The sequence below is a fragment of the Silene latifolia genome, chromosome X, assembly GCF_048544455.1.
Source record: "Silene latifolia isolate original U9 population chromosome X, ASM4854445v1, whole genome shotgun sequence".
NCBI classification, from domain to species: domain Eukaryota; kingdom Viridiplantae; phylum Streptophyta; class Magnoliopsida; order Caryophyllales; family Caryophyllaceae; genus Silene; species Silene latifolia.
The window spans coordinates 15,160,847-15,176,194 of record NC_133537.1 but is presented as its reverse complement, the minus strand read 5'-3'; the positions used below and the strand labels follow the sequence as shown (position 1 = coordinate 15,176,194).

Here is a 15,348-nt window from a genome sequence, read left to right as displayed (position 1 = left end):
AAGACCCCTCGGCGGTGAGTCAACAGGGCCCGCCGGCCTGCCATAGGTCCATCGGCCGAGGGGTAGATCAGTCTTTCCACCTGCTAGCCACTTGGCCACTTGGCCACTACGTGACAAAAGGTGAAAGTCTATAAATACTCCTCAACCTTCATTGAGGAAAGGACACAACTTAACCTAAGAAACACTATTTATCTGGTATAATCTTCCTTATCTCTCTACAATATACATTTAGCCAAGGAACAACTTATCCCCTAAGTTACTGACTTGAGCGTCGGAGTGAGTACGCTTGGCACAAAGCCAAGCCCTCAGTTCGTTCATTGTTGCAGGAGAGGCCGAGAGGAACGATAAGGACAAGAAGGATTCAACCAAGGACATCATTCTACAAGCAACGGGTGGTAACGAATATCTGCTCTGGAATTACACCCGGAACAAAATTAAATTTGGAATTAAATCGTAATTTGTTGAGATTTCGTCTAATCTACACTTTATATCACAATATTAGATGAATGAATTTGTTACCTTCGTTTAGGTAAATTTTATTTAAGGATCTCCAAACTGTTAATTGTTAAGAATTGTAAATTTATCTCAAATAACAATAGTGTGATTTGCATTAAATTTGGCAGATGTAATTTGAATACTATCCTCATTAACTTCAAACAACACCATCTCCCACAAAATTTAGAAAAAAAGGGATTACTTTCCAATATATTCCAATTAGAAAATTAGCATATTAATTTGGCCAAATTCATTCAAAATGATTTGGATTATGATTATTCCAATTATGATTATCCTCATTAACGTAAAAAAGGGATTCCTTTACAATTAATATTCCAATGAGTAGATTGGACTAGAGTACTCCATATTACTCCCTTTGTCAAAATCAATTGTTTATCTTTGATATTCTTTGTGAGAGGCCTTTTAATCAAAGGTACATAAATAAATAAATTGGACGAAGAGAGTATCTTTCAAGAAATGTAACTAACACAAATTGTTTGAACAATTTATTGAAGACGAGTTAGATAGAGGTTAATATTGGATTCGTATAAATTGATATGTTAAATAAATCATCCTTTGATTCATCTTTTTTTGTGCTCTAATCTACTCTTTACAATACTTCTTTTAAGTTGCAATTACTCTAATTAAGGTTGATTTAAAAATATATATCTACTATATAAAAGTAACAGCTTACATATTTAGAGAATATTTAAAGTAACAACTTACATATTTAGAGAATATACTTTGATTCCTATTTTAATTCCTCTTTTAACTCACGTAAATTATGTTATCAATCAATAATATATTTAATCAAATGATATATTCTATCAAAATCTCCAAAAATATCACAATTAGCAACTAATTCACACCGACTTAAATATCGCCGAAATTATCTCCAAAAATATCGCCAAAAGCAACTTATATAATTTTAGAATATCTTTTAAAAAATATAATATGTTGATTGATTGACTTAAATTTGGTTATTTAAGTTTTAAATTTGGCTAATTCAGGATTTGAGAATATTCTAAAATACGAGATTCTAATCATCTTAAAAAATGGTTTGTTATTTCCTAAAAGTCAAGATTATTTAAATGACTAATATCTACAGAATATGCTTTAATTCCTATTTTATAATCAAAATAAATATTCTACCGAAATTCTCTACAAATATTAGTTAACTAAAATATTCTACCGAAATTGTTGTCTCAAAATAAATATTCTATGAAAATTCTCTACAAAAATAGGATACAAATTCGATTGACTGAAAATTATTCTGATAAAAAAAATTATTAACTGCAGTCTATAACAACTAATTAATTGTCTTTAAAAAGGAGTTTTATCAAGTTAAAATCAAACAAAAACGACTTGAATTTTTCAAAGATATTTACTAACCTAACTAATGTCAATACCATTCCCTAATTAATGTCAATAACTTCCCCTAATTATATACTATAATTTCCCAATCATAAATCATTATTCATAAAGATAGTTTCCTTTTAATCAAAATTCGAGCCTTAAATCTCGCCTAAGATTGAGCATAATACTACTTAACTTTTTTTTTTCCTTCTATACACACTCTGTAAATCATAACATTTAAAATATCGAGCTCCCAACACAAATTTTTCGTATTCTACATCAAAACAATTCCATCGTAGTAAAAAAAAAAAAAATACTCCATCCACTTTCATTTCAACATGTCCAAGAGTAGTTGTGGACATGGTGCCACGGGGGCGCTTGGGAAACAAGCGTTTGCATTTGTGGAGTCGCCACCAATTTTTATGGGAAATTGGAACCGTTCGAATACCTCGTGCCATGTCAAGACACAAAGTAGTGACATGAACACCAAGAACTCGTTACCCTTAGCATTCTATGTCTAGAATGACTCTCGTGGATGCCAATGAACACGGATGTTCACAGAGATCTGGAGTAAGGGGTGAGGGTACGTATTAGGAAGCTCTTTTGATCGAACACCTAATCCCGCCCGCCTCGATAGCGGCCTCTACTAATGATTAGGGAAAATTGTCCATACTCGATATATCGTCGATTATATGCATGCAATGCAACATCCAAGTTTTGATCCTAGCATGTGAAGATTAACTAAGTCGGTGAACAATTAATTTAACAAACAATTAGGTCGAAGTGGAGATTTAAAGTTCAATTACATGTGAAAACATACAAATGATAAAAAAATACAAGGATAAATACAATAAAGGAAATTACAATAATTACAATGGGTTTAGCGATTTATGTCGAAAATACTTCTAAAACGGATAATTTAAGAAAACGAATAAAGGAATAAATTAACGAACAAATCAGTAGGCGATAATACGGTTAATAGTTAATTATACGTAAACTAATTAATCAGGTAAAGGCAGAACGGAAGTTCAGAGACAGAAGTCAACCTGGAACAGGCGCAACAAGACTGTGCCCTTTGGAAGAGGCGCAGCAGTTGCTGCGTCTGTTCCAAGGGTGAGTTCTGGCTGTGAAGCCGGAACTGCAAATCGTTAACATTAATTGATGATTTTAAGGATTGATTATGATATTTAACTCGGATAAAAGTGATTTAATACATTAATTACATGCGAACGAGTCATAAAGGCAGTAGAACATGGATGAAACGAATGTGAACGAATTAATTACATGGATGAAAGATTGATTAGTGACATGGGTGAACTAAATAGGTTAAACATGACGAATTAATGACGAACTAACGACGAATATGACAATAGACAGATGGAAATATATCAAAGGTTGAATTCCAGAAACTCAATATGAATGAATCGAATCTCTACAACCCGGATTGAGTTTAATGACGAAAACCCGCAAATATTGGATTATAAGGGATTTAAGTCGAATTTAACGATGAATTAAACGTATTAATGATGATAAATAATATACATGTGAAATTATTATGCTATTGTATCAAAGAATTGACGAAGACAAACGAAAACAAATAAAAGCTAACGAATTTACAGAGGACGAAGGAAGAAGAAAGGAAGTAGGAACTGCGGCAGCCTCACGAAGAGGCGCAGCAGGTACTGCGCTCCTTCGAAGAGGCGCAGCAGTTGCTGCGTCCTTTCTCGACGGTTATCTTCTGGTAATCCGTAAAAAGGGTTTTAAACGAGGTTTTATAAATCGGTTTTAACAAGTATTTTCGACATAAATCTTACATTAGTGATACAAAAAGGTAAATAACAATAATAAAAGAGAGATTTACACTCTCAGACTTACATGTTTGACGAAACGAGATGAACTAAGTTTACGATTAGTGATGCTCGACTCGAATGTAACGAAAGTGCCCTCGTAGGAGGAAAACGATTAAGATTAATTAAGTTGATTGATTGTGGAGTTGGTCAAATTGGTCGGTCATGCAAACGAGGCCGGGTACTCGAAGGATCCGAGCTTACGTGGTCGAATGTTCAAGCACGTAGACGCCAAAAAGTAAGAACGTGGTCTAGAATGCAAAGGGAGAAGAGAAGGGCGGACACTCGCGTGAGAAATATGAGGAGCGAAGGCTCCTATTTATACTAATCACGTGAAGGAATAGGGTTTTCGGAGAGACTTTGGAAGTGAATCTCGAAAAGATATGAAAAAGATACGAAAAAAACGCAGAAAAAGACTGGGAAGAGGCGCAAGATCCATCGCGTCCCTTGGAAGAGGCGCAAAGACTGCCGCGTCTATTCCCAGGTGGTTTCCTCCTGCGGAAGAAAGATTTCCGTGTTTGGTTTATGGAATAACGGGATTATCTTATTTTCCTTAATATTTTGTATGAATATTACGGGAAATTGTTTACCAAAGATTAAAAGATTGTGAAAGATTTATAAAATATGGAATAAAAATATCCGGAACATTCTGACTCGGGATTTAACGGTTATCAGAAAATGAAGACGATTTTAGGCCCGGACTCCAAATGTACTCTAATTACTGTCAAAACGACCGTATCGACGCGTAGATGACAACTAAGAGGTAGACATAAATGTTTGAACAATCACTTGACGATAAACTTACGAACTGTCACAAATCGTTCCGCGTACCAAACATGCGGCCCAATCATCACCGGGTGGTTTGCGGGAGGTGCAGAAATGAGGTATCTACAGTAATATGCTTACGATAGTTACCATTATGGGCACTGTCATCGAAAACATGCACCAGTTAGTTTGATTCGGTCATAATCGATGCAAAGGTAAACTTAATGTCTGATTGTTAACGGGCATTATTCAATCTACTTAAAACATTTGAACATGTTATCAAGCGAGATGAAGGGTGTATTTTCTCAAACATAGAGTGTATTTACTTGATGTGTGATTGTATCTGTTTTCCATAAATATCTTCTATATATGAGTTTTACAACAAGTTTTGACAGAATGAGTAGCCCGACCATATCAGGTTCCGGGTTTCGCACGCTGTTTTGACATAATGAGTAGCCCAATGAAGTGAAGACGAAGTTCCTAGAACCGTGTTCAAAGATGAGCATTGAATCAGGCAAAGCATTGAAAGAATTATCAGTCGCAATTCAAGAACTAACCATGCGTGTAAATGCGGTAATAATAAAACTAATAATGTATTGGAGGTGTCAGTGAGGGGTTGTTCAAGTCATATATGATCATGGCTACGTTCAGGTTAGGTTAGTTGGATCAATTCTTAGCTTGGGTATGGGTTGGGTTCAAACCATTGTCGGGTAAGGTTGTTTAGATAAATTTGTCGGGTCGGGTTTGGTCGAGTCAGTTATTATCAGGCAGGTTCATTGTTGGGACGGTCGTTATCGGATCATGTAATTATGATAATTTGAAGGGTTTGGGACCAGGTTTTCCTTGGTTTCGGGCATCAATTCATTATAAGGTCATTTTTTTTTATTATATTAACACTTTGAGTTGAGTTATGGTCATTATTGAACGAGATTATAAGGTAAGTTACTTTTAAGTACTTTATAAGTCGTTCATAATGCTGATTTATTTTTTTCTTTATTGGCTTGACTTTTCGTTTGAGTTATATTTCGAGTAATGTCAGATTTGATTTCGAATCGAGTCAAATTGGGTTACCTTTTGAGTCAATTTCAGGTTCTCTTTCGGATCAGGTCAGATGTCGGATAAAGTTAGGTATGGTAGAGTCAAAGCATTTATCGGATCAATTCGTGAATCGTGATACATGTCATCTCAGATCGAGTAGGACTCGGTTTCGGGTCGTACTCAGTTTCGAGTCGTCGCTAATCGGGTTTTATTGGGTTACGGGTTATCATCGGTTCAAGTCGGGTCGGTTTCATACTTTCACGGGTTACAGAGTATCATTGGGCCACGTCGGGTCAGTTTCAGTTTGCAACATTTTCAGATCCTATCAGGTCGGGTTTGCTCGGGTTAGGGATGGATCTCACTGGAGTATTATTTATCAATTTGGTGTACTTTCACCATTCAATTTTTTATTGTGTTACTTTTATTTTCTTATTTTTGGATAATTTAAGATTATAATAAAAAAATTCTTTTAGCAGGATTTAACAAGTTAAAAAACGAAAAAAAAATCACAAAGTACTATAAATAAACTTACGAAATATAACTTCACAAATATATGCATAAACAAAATAACTTTTAGAAGTTTATTTAAAATCTACTAATGAACTAAACTTTGACTTTCACAAAAAAAAAAAAAACCATACGCAATCTTTCCTTCGATCAACACATTTCATAGCCACCCGTGCAGTGCACGAGTACAAAAACTAGTAGATTAATATTTTAGTGAATAAAGTTATTCGAAAGAATAAAAAACCTTGGTGCTATTTGTATCGTTATTGAGCATTTTGAGCATGTAGCAGCAGTGTAAGATTGATTGAGAGTTGGTGTTTGTTATAGGGGGTGAAGATGAGAGATGGAGAGAGTGAGCGTCTTGGAGCAGAAAGCGCGGCTTCTTTATTGGAATCGGTTGACGCATTTGTATTCGACTGCGACGGAGTTATTTGGAAGGGAGACCAACTGATCGATGGCGTATCCCAGACGCTACACTTCCTCCGTTCTAAATCCAAATCCCTCGTCTTTGTCACCAACAATTCCACCAAATCACGTGCTCAATATGCCGCTAAGTTCCTTTCTCTCGGCATTTCTGTTTCCCAGGTTTCCTTTTTTTTTTTTTAATTAATTAATTAATTAATTGAAAATGGATTCAATCAAGTTGTCAAATGCCGTTGTTGTTGTTGTTGTTGTTGCTGCTGCTTAGGATGAGATATTCTCCTCCTCTTTCGCTGCGGCTATGTATTTGAAGTCCATTCAATTTCCCCCTCAGAATAAGGTTTATGTAATTGGCGGGGAAGGAATATTGGAGGAGCTCCACTTAGCTGGTTTTACCCCCCTCGGCGGCCCTGTATCTTTCTTATTTCCTATTATCCACTACTTCATTTCCCACCTACTTATACTCCTTGTTTCCTACTCACTCTTCCACATAAATTTATATAGGAAGATGCCAATAAGACTGTCGAACTTAAAGAAAACCGCTTCTTTCATCACGACAACACTGTAATTACTCTCCCATCCAACCTATATTTACTGTCTCCTCACCCCCCTTTTAATTTAATTTAACTTTTGACATCTAATTAATTGCATTACAGGTTGGAGCTGTTGTGGTCGGACTGGACCAGTACATTAATCTCTATAAACTTCAGTAAGATTATCAACAATCCATGCTTAAGTTTTATGCTTAAGTCTTTCCATTCTTCTCTTATTTCGATTTCTCTCTTCACCAATAGGTATGCAACCCTCTGCATTCGTGAAAATCCAGGATGCCTTTTTATTGCTACCAACCGTGATTCCGTCGGCAATATGACTTCCTTACAAGAATGGCCTGGTTTTGTTTTACTCAGCCATGCCTTTCTTGAATTTTTGTTTGTTTTGCTGTATCATGCAAGCCAATTATTTGATACTCCGTATCGGATATTATTTGGCTTTGGATGCTAGGTGCTGGATGTATGGTTGCTGCTGTCTGTGGCTCTACTGAGAAAGAACCTATTGTGGTCGGAAAGCCTTCAACCTTTTTGATGGACTTCTTACTAAAGAAGTAAGTACTGCGGTTGCTCATTTTCATCAATTAAGTAAATGAACCAACAAAGTTAAGTTAGTTTGCGTTAATCTTGTATCGCCTTTTCTCTCATTTTTTCTTTCCTATACAATGAATAAACAACTAAGTATCATACAAGGCATGAGATGAAAACTTCATCCAACAAACTTATTCATAGAAGTTTTTGATGTAACTCAAAAACTCGGTAAATTCCACCCCTCCGAAAGCATTATATGATTATATATTTATATGTTTGTTTCCTGAACTTTAGCAAGTTCTTTTTAATGGATGTTTAACGAGTTTTTTTTTTGAAAGGTAGACGTCTCTTTTCTCTACCAATTTCTCTTATTGGAGTACCTATTTATGATTGTAGAATTGTCCACGTGGATCTTTCAGGTTTAATATTGATACCTCCAGAATGTGCATGATTGGCGATAGATTGGACACGGATATTCTATTTGGACAGAGGGCTGGTTGCAAAACACTTCTTGTACTTTCAGGTAGTGTGTAGGTCTAACCATCCTTTTGGAAAATGAGTTGGGTCTATTGTGTTCCTGACATGATTAATTGCTGCTTCTAATACTCATGGACTATGGTTGCAGGTGTAACAACACTAGGTACGCTGCAGGACCAAACAAACACCATCATTCCAGACTATTACACAGACAAGGTCTCCGACCTGTTGGAACTTCTGGGACCCTAGCCCAGCGTTTTCTAAAGCCATGTTCTTCATTCAACTCATCAGGACGTTTCTGTTTAGCTACTGGAGCGTCAGAATGGGTGTGTGAACTAATTTCCATTATTCCTGAACCACATGATTCTTCTCAAAGATATGTTTTGGAACATAGAAATGAGGCACACAATGATCATGCCTAAGATACTGTTACCACTTTTTCCTACATTTACTTGTTTTCATTCCCAAATATTCATAAAATCACATTGTTATCCATGCTATGAACAAGATTCATTGTGTCTCATCTGTGATGTCCGTATTCTTAATGAGTTAACACCAGGTTGATCAGTAGATCATAGATGTCAGGTTATTAGTGAAAGCAATGACTTTGAAAAGTTAGAAGTGGATGCTGGCAACTGGCAAGTGATACATTACCCTTTCCCGCAAGTAAAATTCGAAAGTTTATGGTGTTTAACTGTTTTAGAGTATGTTCGTAGCACTATGGATAATGTTAGCGTAGAGGGTCTTTAGGCTTTGTTTGGTTGGCGTAGTTTGGAGGGAAAGGGAGGGGAGGGAGAGAGACGATCTCTCTAGCCATTTTCTTTTCTTCATTGCTTATTAAGGACTAGGGACCTAGGGTAGCCTAGGAGGAAGATGAATGAGGTGGTAAGGCAAATCAAAATCCCTCCCAACATAGGAACAATTTGAAGGGAGAGGAATAAAATCAGCAAGTAATAAGGTAAAAGTTTTGGTTGCATGAAAGGTAGCTTGACAATAATTTGTACTCCGTATGTTTATATCCATTCGTTTTGATTCAAATTGAATATTTTTTTGGCAGATATTGTTAATCATTTGATTTTTCTTTCGAAAAACACAAATGAGAAGACAGACACTATCCGTCACAAGTTGAAGACGGAAGTGTCCCTCTCTCAAAATGCAAGTGGATAGTGCAAGTGGAGAGGAAATGGATACTCCACTTGCCCTCCCACTTGCATTTTGTATTTTTGTAAGAGGGCCACTATCCGTCTTCAGCTTATGACGGATAGTGACTGTCTTCAATGAGACGGACTGTTCGGAAAAACAGTCGTTCAGAGAAAGATAGATAGGCTTGTGTACTTGTACAGTTATACAGTTATATACTCAAGTGATCAGAATAATTAAACTCGAATCCATCTTCTAGCAACTCATGATTTCAAGCATGTGCACTAATGAGGCATGCCAAAGTTTCCTCTTCTTTCTTTTAACATTACTTTTCCCTAACTTTTTTTTTTGGCAGCTCCGTCCTACCTATAATAAGATTATTACTCATCATACACGCAATGGTAGAATATGCACCCACTTTTCTCCTCACAAAAAGTGGGTGTGTTACTATCATGGTGTGTTATGAAAGATTAATTATTAGTCTATTACAAAAAGAAAAATACTTGGGGTCCTCCAGGAGGACAATAAATGTATCCTCCTTAGTCAATAAGAAGCTTGAATAGAGTAGTAACATAATACGGAGTAGCAATGATTAGGTTCTTTATTCAACCGAGTTTGTATAGCTCCAGTTAAAAAATGTGTGTTGAAATAGAGCAAACCTACTCCATCCGTTACGGTTAATAGTGATCTACTTTCTTTTTTGGTTGTATTAGTTAATAGTTTATCTATTTTTATTTTTGGCATATTTGTGTTGGTCTCTCCATGCGCAAGTGGGAGATGGTTGATTTGTGTGATCCAAAAGTATTCTCATATATTTCCTTAATCTTCGTGGCAAAAGGAATAAATAACTATTAATCGGTACGGAGGGGTATATAGAATAGTAAATTAAAAAAAAAAGTAAGGTAAAATAAAGCAAAAAGAAAAAAAAAAGAAATGAGGAAGGGAATGACGCAAGTGAAGAGGTAGGATGAGTGAGTCACATAAATGAGTTAACGGCGTTAAGCAAAGGGGTCCCACTCCCACCTTAAATTCCAGTACTTGACTTAAAAAAATAATAAAAAAAGGAAAAAGAAAAGCAGGGGGCGTTGAAATGTTGAATGTTTTGGTGTAGGTGTAGGTGTAGGTGTGTAATCCTTAAGAACCACCCACTACAAGTTAAGCTTACCTACCACCTCTTCCTTCCTAACGCCAATGTCACCAACCCCCGCGACCCCTCCTTCCTTTATTGAATCTCCTTTTCCTATATCTTTTGGTAATCTAAATGTAACACTCTTCCTTATAAATACATAATAACGTAACCTCATTCCTACCAATCAATCCAACAACCACCATTTCCATATTATTCATATTCACACATGATGGATCTCCTTCTCCTCCAGAAGGCTCTCTTCGCAATCTTCTTTGCTATTCTTCTAGCCATTACTCTTTCTAAATTCCGTGGTAAGAAGCTCAAGCTTCCTCCTGGTCCGTTACCTGTTCCCATTTTCGGTAATTGGCTTCAGGTTGGGGATGATCTCAACCACCGTAACCTTACCGATCTCGCCAAGAGGTTCGGTGACATCCTTATGCTTAGGATGGGTCAGAGGAACCTCGTTGTTGTATCCTCCCCTGACTCAGCCAAGGAAGTGCTTCACACTCAGGGTGTTGAGTTCGGTTCCAGGACCAGGAACGTTGTTTTCGACATTTTCACTGGTAAGGGTCAGGATATGGTTTTTACTGTATACGGTGAGCATTGGAGGAAGATGAGAAGGATTATGACTGTTCCCTTCTTTACCAACAAGGTTGTTCAGCAGTATCGTGGTGGTTGGGAGGAGGAGGCTGCCAGTGTCGTTGAGGATGTTAAGAACATGCCTGAATCATCCACCACTGGCATCGTCCTCCGAAAACGTCTCCAGCTCATGATGTATAATAACATGTACCGCATCATGTTCGACCGTCGTTTCGAAAGCCAGGATGATCCGCTCTTTAACAAACTCAAGGCTCTTAATGGTGAGAGAAGCCGATTGGCTCAGAGCTTTGAGTATAACTACGGCGATTTCATCCCAATTCTTCGCCCGTTTCTCAGGGGTTATCTCAATATTTGTAGACAGGTTAAGGACACCCGTTTGAAGCTGTTTAAGGACTACTTTGTCGACGAGCGCAAGTATGATTCTTTCCTGCTTTTTTTCCCTTGTACATGCATATTCCATTACTTTCACTAATTAGGATTTTGTTTCCTTACTGTCCTCTGCTTTCACCATCTTATTCTTTACTTGTTTGATTTGATCGTATTTAGAAATTTATCAATGATTCTTACCTAACAACCATTTGGAAATAATTCAACCATATATTAGAATAGATCAAATCCAAATCCTAACCTACTGGGCTGTGTTTGTGTATCTCTTGACTCATGACTGTGATTCCCCTGTTTCAAGTGGATTTTGTTATTTATAAACGAATAAACAATTACTCCCATCGTCCCGTAAATTGTTGTCCTTTGGTTTCGGTACAAAGACCAAGAAAAGAGTAGAGGACCAATTATTAGATGACAAGTAGTAGACCAAATTGAGTGTGAAAGATCAAATTGCTCATCAAATGCAATCCTAAAATAGAAAGGATAACAATTGACTGAGACTCCCAAAAATGGAATAGGATAACAAGTGACCGGGACGGAGGGAGTATGTACTACCTATTCTATTCCAACAACTACTCCGTATTAAACAACTGATGACTCCAACAATTATAAACGAATAAACAAGTGTATGGTGATTCTAGTATTAATTAAACGCTTTTTCCCAGTGTTAGATTTTAGAGTCCATTTTTGAAATAATGGTCAAAAATAAAATATTTGTCATTTTGGGTCGGTTTTGAAAATATTTGTCAAAATGGTGTCCACGTAGGCTCGGGATTTCTAGACCTGAAACACGCCACTACTAATGGCGTGTTTTGTGAAGGAAACACACCATTAGTAGTGGCGTGTCTTTACAACAATTTTTTTCCTCAACTGAAAAAAAAAATAAAAAAATAAATAAATTTACATAAGACACGCCATTAGGGGTGGCGTGTTTCCCCTCCGAAACCCGCCATTCCCAATGGCGTGTTTATTTTAGTCCATTTTTTAATGAAATTTCTTTCCGTACTCATTATAAACACGCCATTGGTAGTGGCGTGTTTTAGATCCAGAAATCCCGAGCCTACGTGGACACCATTTTGACAAATATTTTCAAAACCGACCCAAAACGACAAATATTTTATTTTTGACCATTATTTCAAAAATGGATTCTAGATTTTACGGCAAACTTACCGTCGCAATTAAAAGAGAGATACACTATCTAGTGGTAGCTTTTTCTGAGTTTCTTTCAAATATTTTAAGAAACTAATCATTTTTATGTATGTTCACAAAAAAAAAAAGGGAACGAATCAATGCTATTATGTCATCACTAGCTTGGACTCGACAAGTAGACTCTGTTCATCCCGGGACATATAAATATGCTACCAAAAACTTGTGAATTACTCACTTTAGGTTTACTCTTTTTTGTCTGGTTATCTTCTATTTTCGCCTGTTTTTATTTTGTTTTGTTTTGGAATTGACGATTAATCATAATACATACAGGAAATTAGCGACTGTAAAAGCATCAACCAACAACGAACTCAAATGTGCTATTGATCACATTTTGGACGCACAACAGAAGGGAGAAATTAATGAAGACAATGTGCTCTACATTGTTGAAAACATCAACGTCGCTGGTGAGTTAAAATCCTTTTCTTTTTTTGCTCCACCTCATCCGTAAGCATCATACTACTTTGAAAACAAACAGGGCATGGCATTTGGCTACTAATTAAATTTTCATTGGGTTTTATCCAAAGTGTTTCTCTTGTTTGGTATAAAATAGAGAGGAATATCTGTAAACATTGGAGGATATATTGACTGCAGACCTGTTTCGATGAAACTAATCAACTTATACACGTTTTTCTAAACGACTCATTATTTAGGATGGGTAGCTTTCAAACATTAAACCGACAGATTTGATCAAGATAAAGGAATTACTAATGTCATAGGATGGTAGTTTGCAAACATTATCGAAGAAAGTTGAACTTAATTTTACGTGCTGGCATAATGATACAGTTTTCTATCATTATTGCCAGTAATCATTTCCCTTTTCATTTTCGGTGGAGTAAAAGAACAGTCACTATACTTTGGATTTGAGATGATGAAATAAAGTAATAAACCATCCTTGTATTTCCCTTGTATGTAAGTAACATAACTGATATCGAACTAAATCGAATGTTAACAGCAATTGAAACAACATTATGGTCAATCGAATGGGGAATAGCCGAGTTAGTGAACCATCCTGAGATTCAGAGGAAGCTGAGGGAAGAGATGGACAGCGTGCTAGGGAAGGGGCACCAAATAACAGAGCCGGACACACATAAATTACCGTATCTGCAAGCAGTGATCAAGGAGACATTGAGGCTGCGGATGGCCATCCCATTACTGGTACCTCACATGAATCTGCACGATGCCAAGTTGAACGGATATGACATCCCTGCTGAGAGCAAGATATTAGTGAACGCGTGGTGGCTAGCCAACAATCCAGCCCACTGGAAAAATCCAGAGGAGTTTAGGCCGGAGAGGTTCATGGAGGAGGAGTCCAAGGTTGAAGCTAATGGAAATGATTTCAGGTACCTTCCTTTTGGAGTCGGAAGAAGGAGTTGCCCTGGCATCATTCTTGCCCTCCCCATCCTCGGCATTACCATCGGCCGTTTAGTCCAAAATTTTGAACTCTTGCCCCCTCCTGGCACATCCAAGCTTGATACCTCTGAAAAGGGTGGTCAGTTCAGTTTACACATCCTCAACCACTCCACCATCGTCCTCAAGCCCAGGGACTGAATACTATAGTACGTTGTAAAATGAGACCCCATGTATGACGTATCGCTTCTTTCTACTCTGTCTGGTTCTAGTATGTGTCAAATTGCACTTGTTTGTTTCCCGAAATTTGAAAGAGTTTATTTCGCAATTATGTTGGCCAAATCTGGTGTGCGAGGTAGTAAGATGAACAACTACCAATTTGACATTCATATATTCGTACTGGCGTACTGCGTATATAAATTGACAACCGATTGAGTGTTAAAATCATACTTACTCCTGAGTCCTGTCTTCTAGGTTAAGGGGAGGTAAGCGTGTTGATTTGAGTTTGAGCCTGAATGGTCTCCGCCTCTTGGGCTTGACTTACAAATGTACTCTCAGCTCAAAGTCTGCAAAGCATTTAAAAACTAGTACTCGTATATAGCTTGGTTAACTCAAAATATGCTCTCCTTTATAATACAAAGTTATACTTTTGAAAGTAACCCATAATTAATTTTTTTTTTAATAATTATTAGTACTACGTAACTGATTAATGATTGTTTAATATCACCCACTCGATTCAAAGTTCACGAAACATCTTAGTTGACCTATATTTATCCTATGCATGTCAATTTTCACGAGCAATTTGCAATAAGCGTAAAACCCAACTTTATAGGAGTAGATCATTAGATCTTAAGTGTGCCATTAAGGCACTAATACATAAATAAGTATGTCATTAAGGCACTAATACATAAAAGTGTTCCAATTCTCTCAAACATTGTTGTTAAATTCCTGATCCGGATCTAAGATCGTACGACTCTACAATTAAATGTAACTTCCCATTGTTTTCGAACCATTACTTGATAATGTGACATTTATTTGTTTATTTTAAAATGAAAACAATTACGAATGTCAAACAAACTTTAAAAGTACATAGATTTTTAAAATTAATGTAATATTGAAAAACAATTCTAAGACTTTAAAATTAGAATTAGTTCGGTCTAATTTTAAGAAAACATTTCTGTTTTTAACAAGGAGCTTTTTAGTTATTTCTATCTGGATAATGATAGGGCGCCACCGAGTGACGCCGAGATTGAGTGTCGCCCTCTCACATGCATCCTTTATTGAAGGGGTCCCCATTTATTGCATGTGAGAGGGTGGTGCCGAGATTGACCGTTTTCCTTTCTAGTTAGTCTAGTGTAACTCTAAGAAAACTAATTTTTATTTTTTTGACAATTAGTTTGACAATGAACTAGGAAAATTGAAAAATGAAAATTACTTTAGAAAAAAGACATAATAATTTTTATAATTTCATATTTCCATGAGAAATGAGAAGATTAAAAAGATTAATACTTATAATATAATATAATATAATATTATTAATAATAATTAATATGGG

General features: G+C 36.4%; 2 protein-coding genes across 2 annotated transcripts; both read left to right on the top strand.

The window, feature by feature from the left end:
* The first annotated feature begins 6,209 nt into the window (after positions 1-6,209).
* Positions 6,210-8,507, top strand: LOC141623011 (phosphoglycolate phosphatase 2-like). Its single transcript, XM_074439045.1, has 8 exons — positions 6,210-6,593; positions 6,697-6,840; positions 6,933-6,992; positions 7,085-7,137; positions 7,223-7,320; positions 7,431-7,530; positions 7,927-8,030; positions 8,133-8,507. Exons 1-8 carry the CDS (start codon positions 6,345-6,347, stop codon positions 8,231-8,233), a joined length of 909 nt encoding a protein of 302 aa, XP_074295146.1. The 5' UTR covers positions 6,210-6,344; the 3' UTR covers positions 8,234-8,507.
* A 1,746-nt stretch (positions 8,508-10,253) lies between these two features.
* Positions 10,254-14,182, top strand: LOC141623010 (trans-cinnamate 4-monooxygenase). The gene is made up of 3 exons (XM_074439044.1): positions 10,254-11,267; positions 12,717-12,850; positions 13,399-14,182. The coding sequence occupies exons 1-3, from the start codon at positions 10,480-10,482 to the stop codon at positions 13,992-13,994; spliced, it is 1,518 nt and encodes a 505-aa protein (XP_074295145.1). The 5' UTR covers positions 10,254-10,479; the 3' UTR covers positions 13,995-14,182.
* The last annotated feature ends 1,166 nt before the right edge of the window (positions 14,183-15,348 follow it).

Coding starts and splice junctions, on each gene's coding strand:
- LOC141623011 (XM_074439045.1), top strand. CDS start 6,345: ATGAGAGATGGAGAGAGTGAGCGTCTTGGAGCAGAAAGCGCGGCTTCT. Junction 7,138..7,222: donor ATTAATCTCTATAAACTTCA/GTAAGATTATCA, acceptor CTTCACCAATAG/GTATGCAACCCTCTGCATTC. Junction 8,031..8,132: donor AACACTTCTTGTACTTTCAG/GTAGTGTGTAGG, acceptor CTATGGTTGCAG/GTGTAACAACACTAGGTACG.
- LOC141623010 (XM_074439044.1), top strand. CDS start 10,480: ATGATGGATCTCCTTCTCCTCCAGAAGGCTCTCTTCGCAATCTTCTTT. Junction 11,268..12,716: donor TACTTTGTCGACGAGCGCAA/GTATGATTCTTT, acceptor TAATACATACAG/GAAATTAGCGACTGTAAAAG. Junction 12,851..13,398: donor TGAAAACATCAACGTCGCTG/GTGAGTTAAAAT, acceptor GAATGTTAACAG/CAATTGAAACAACATTATGG.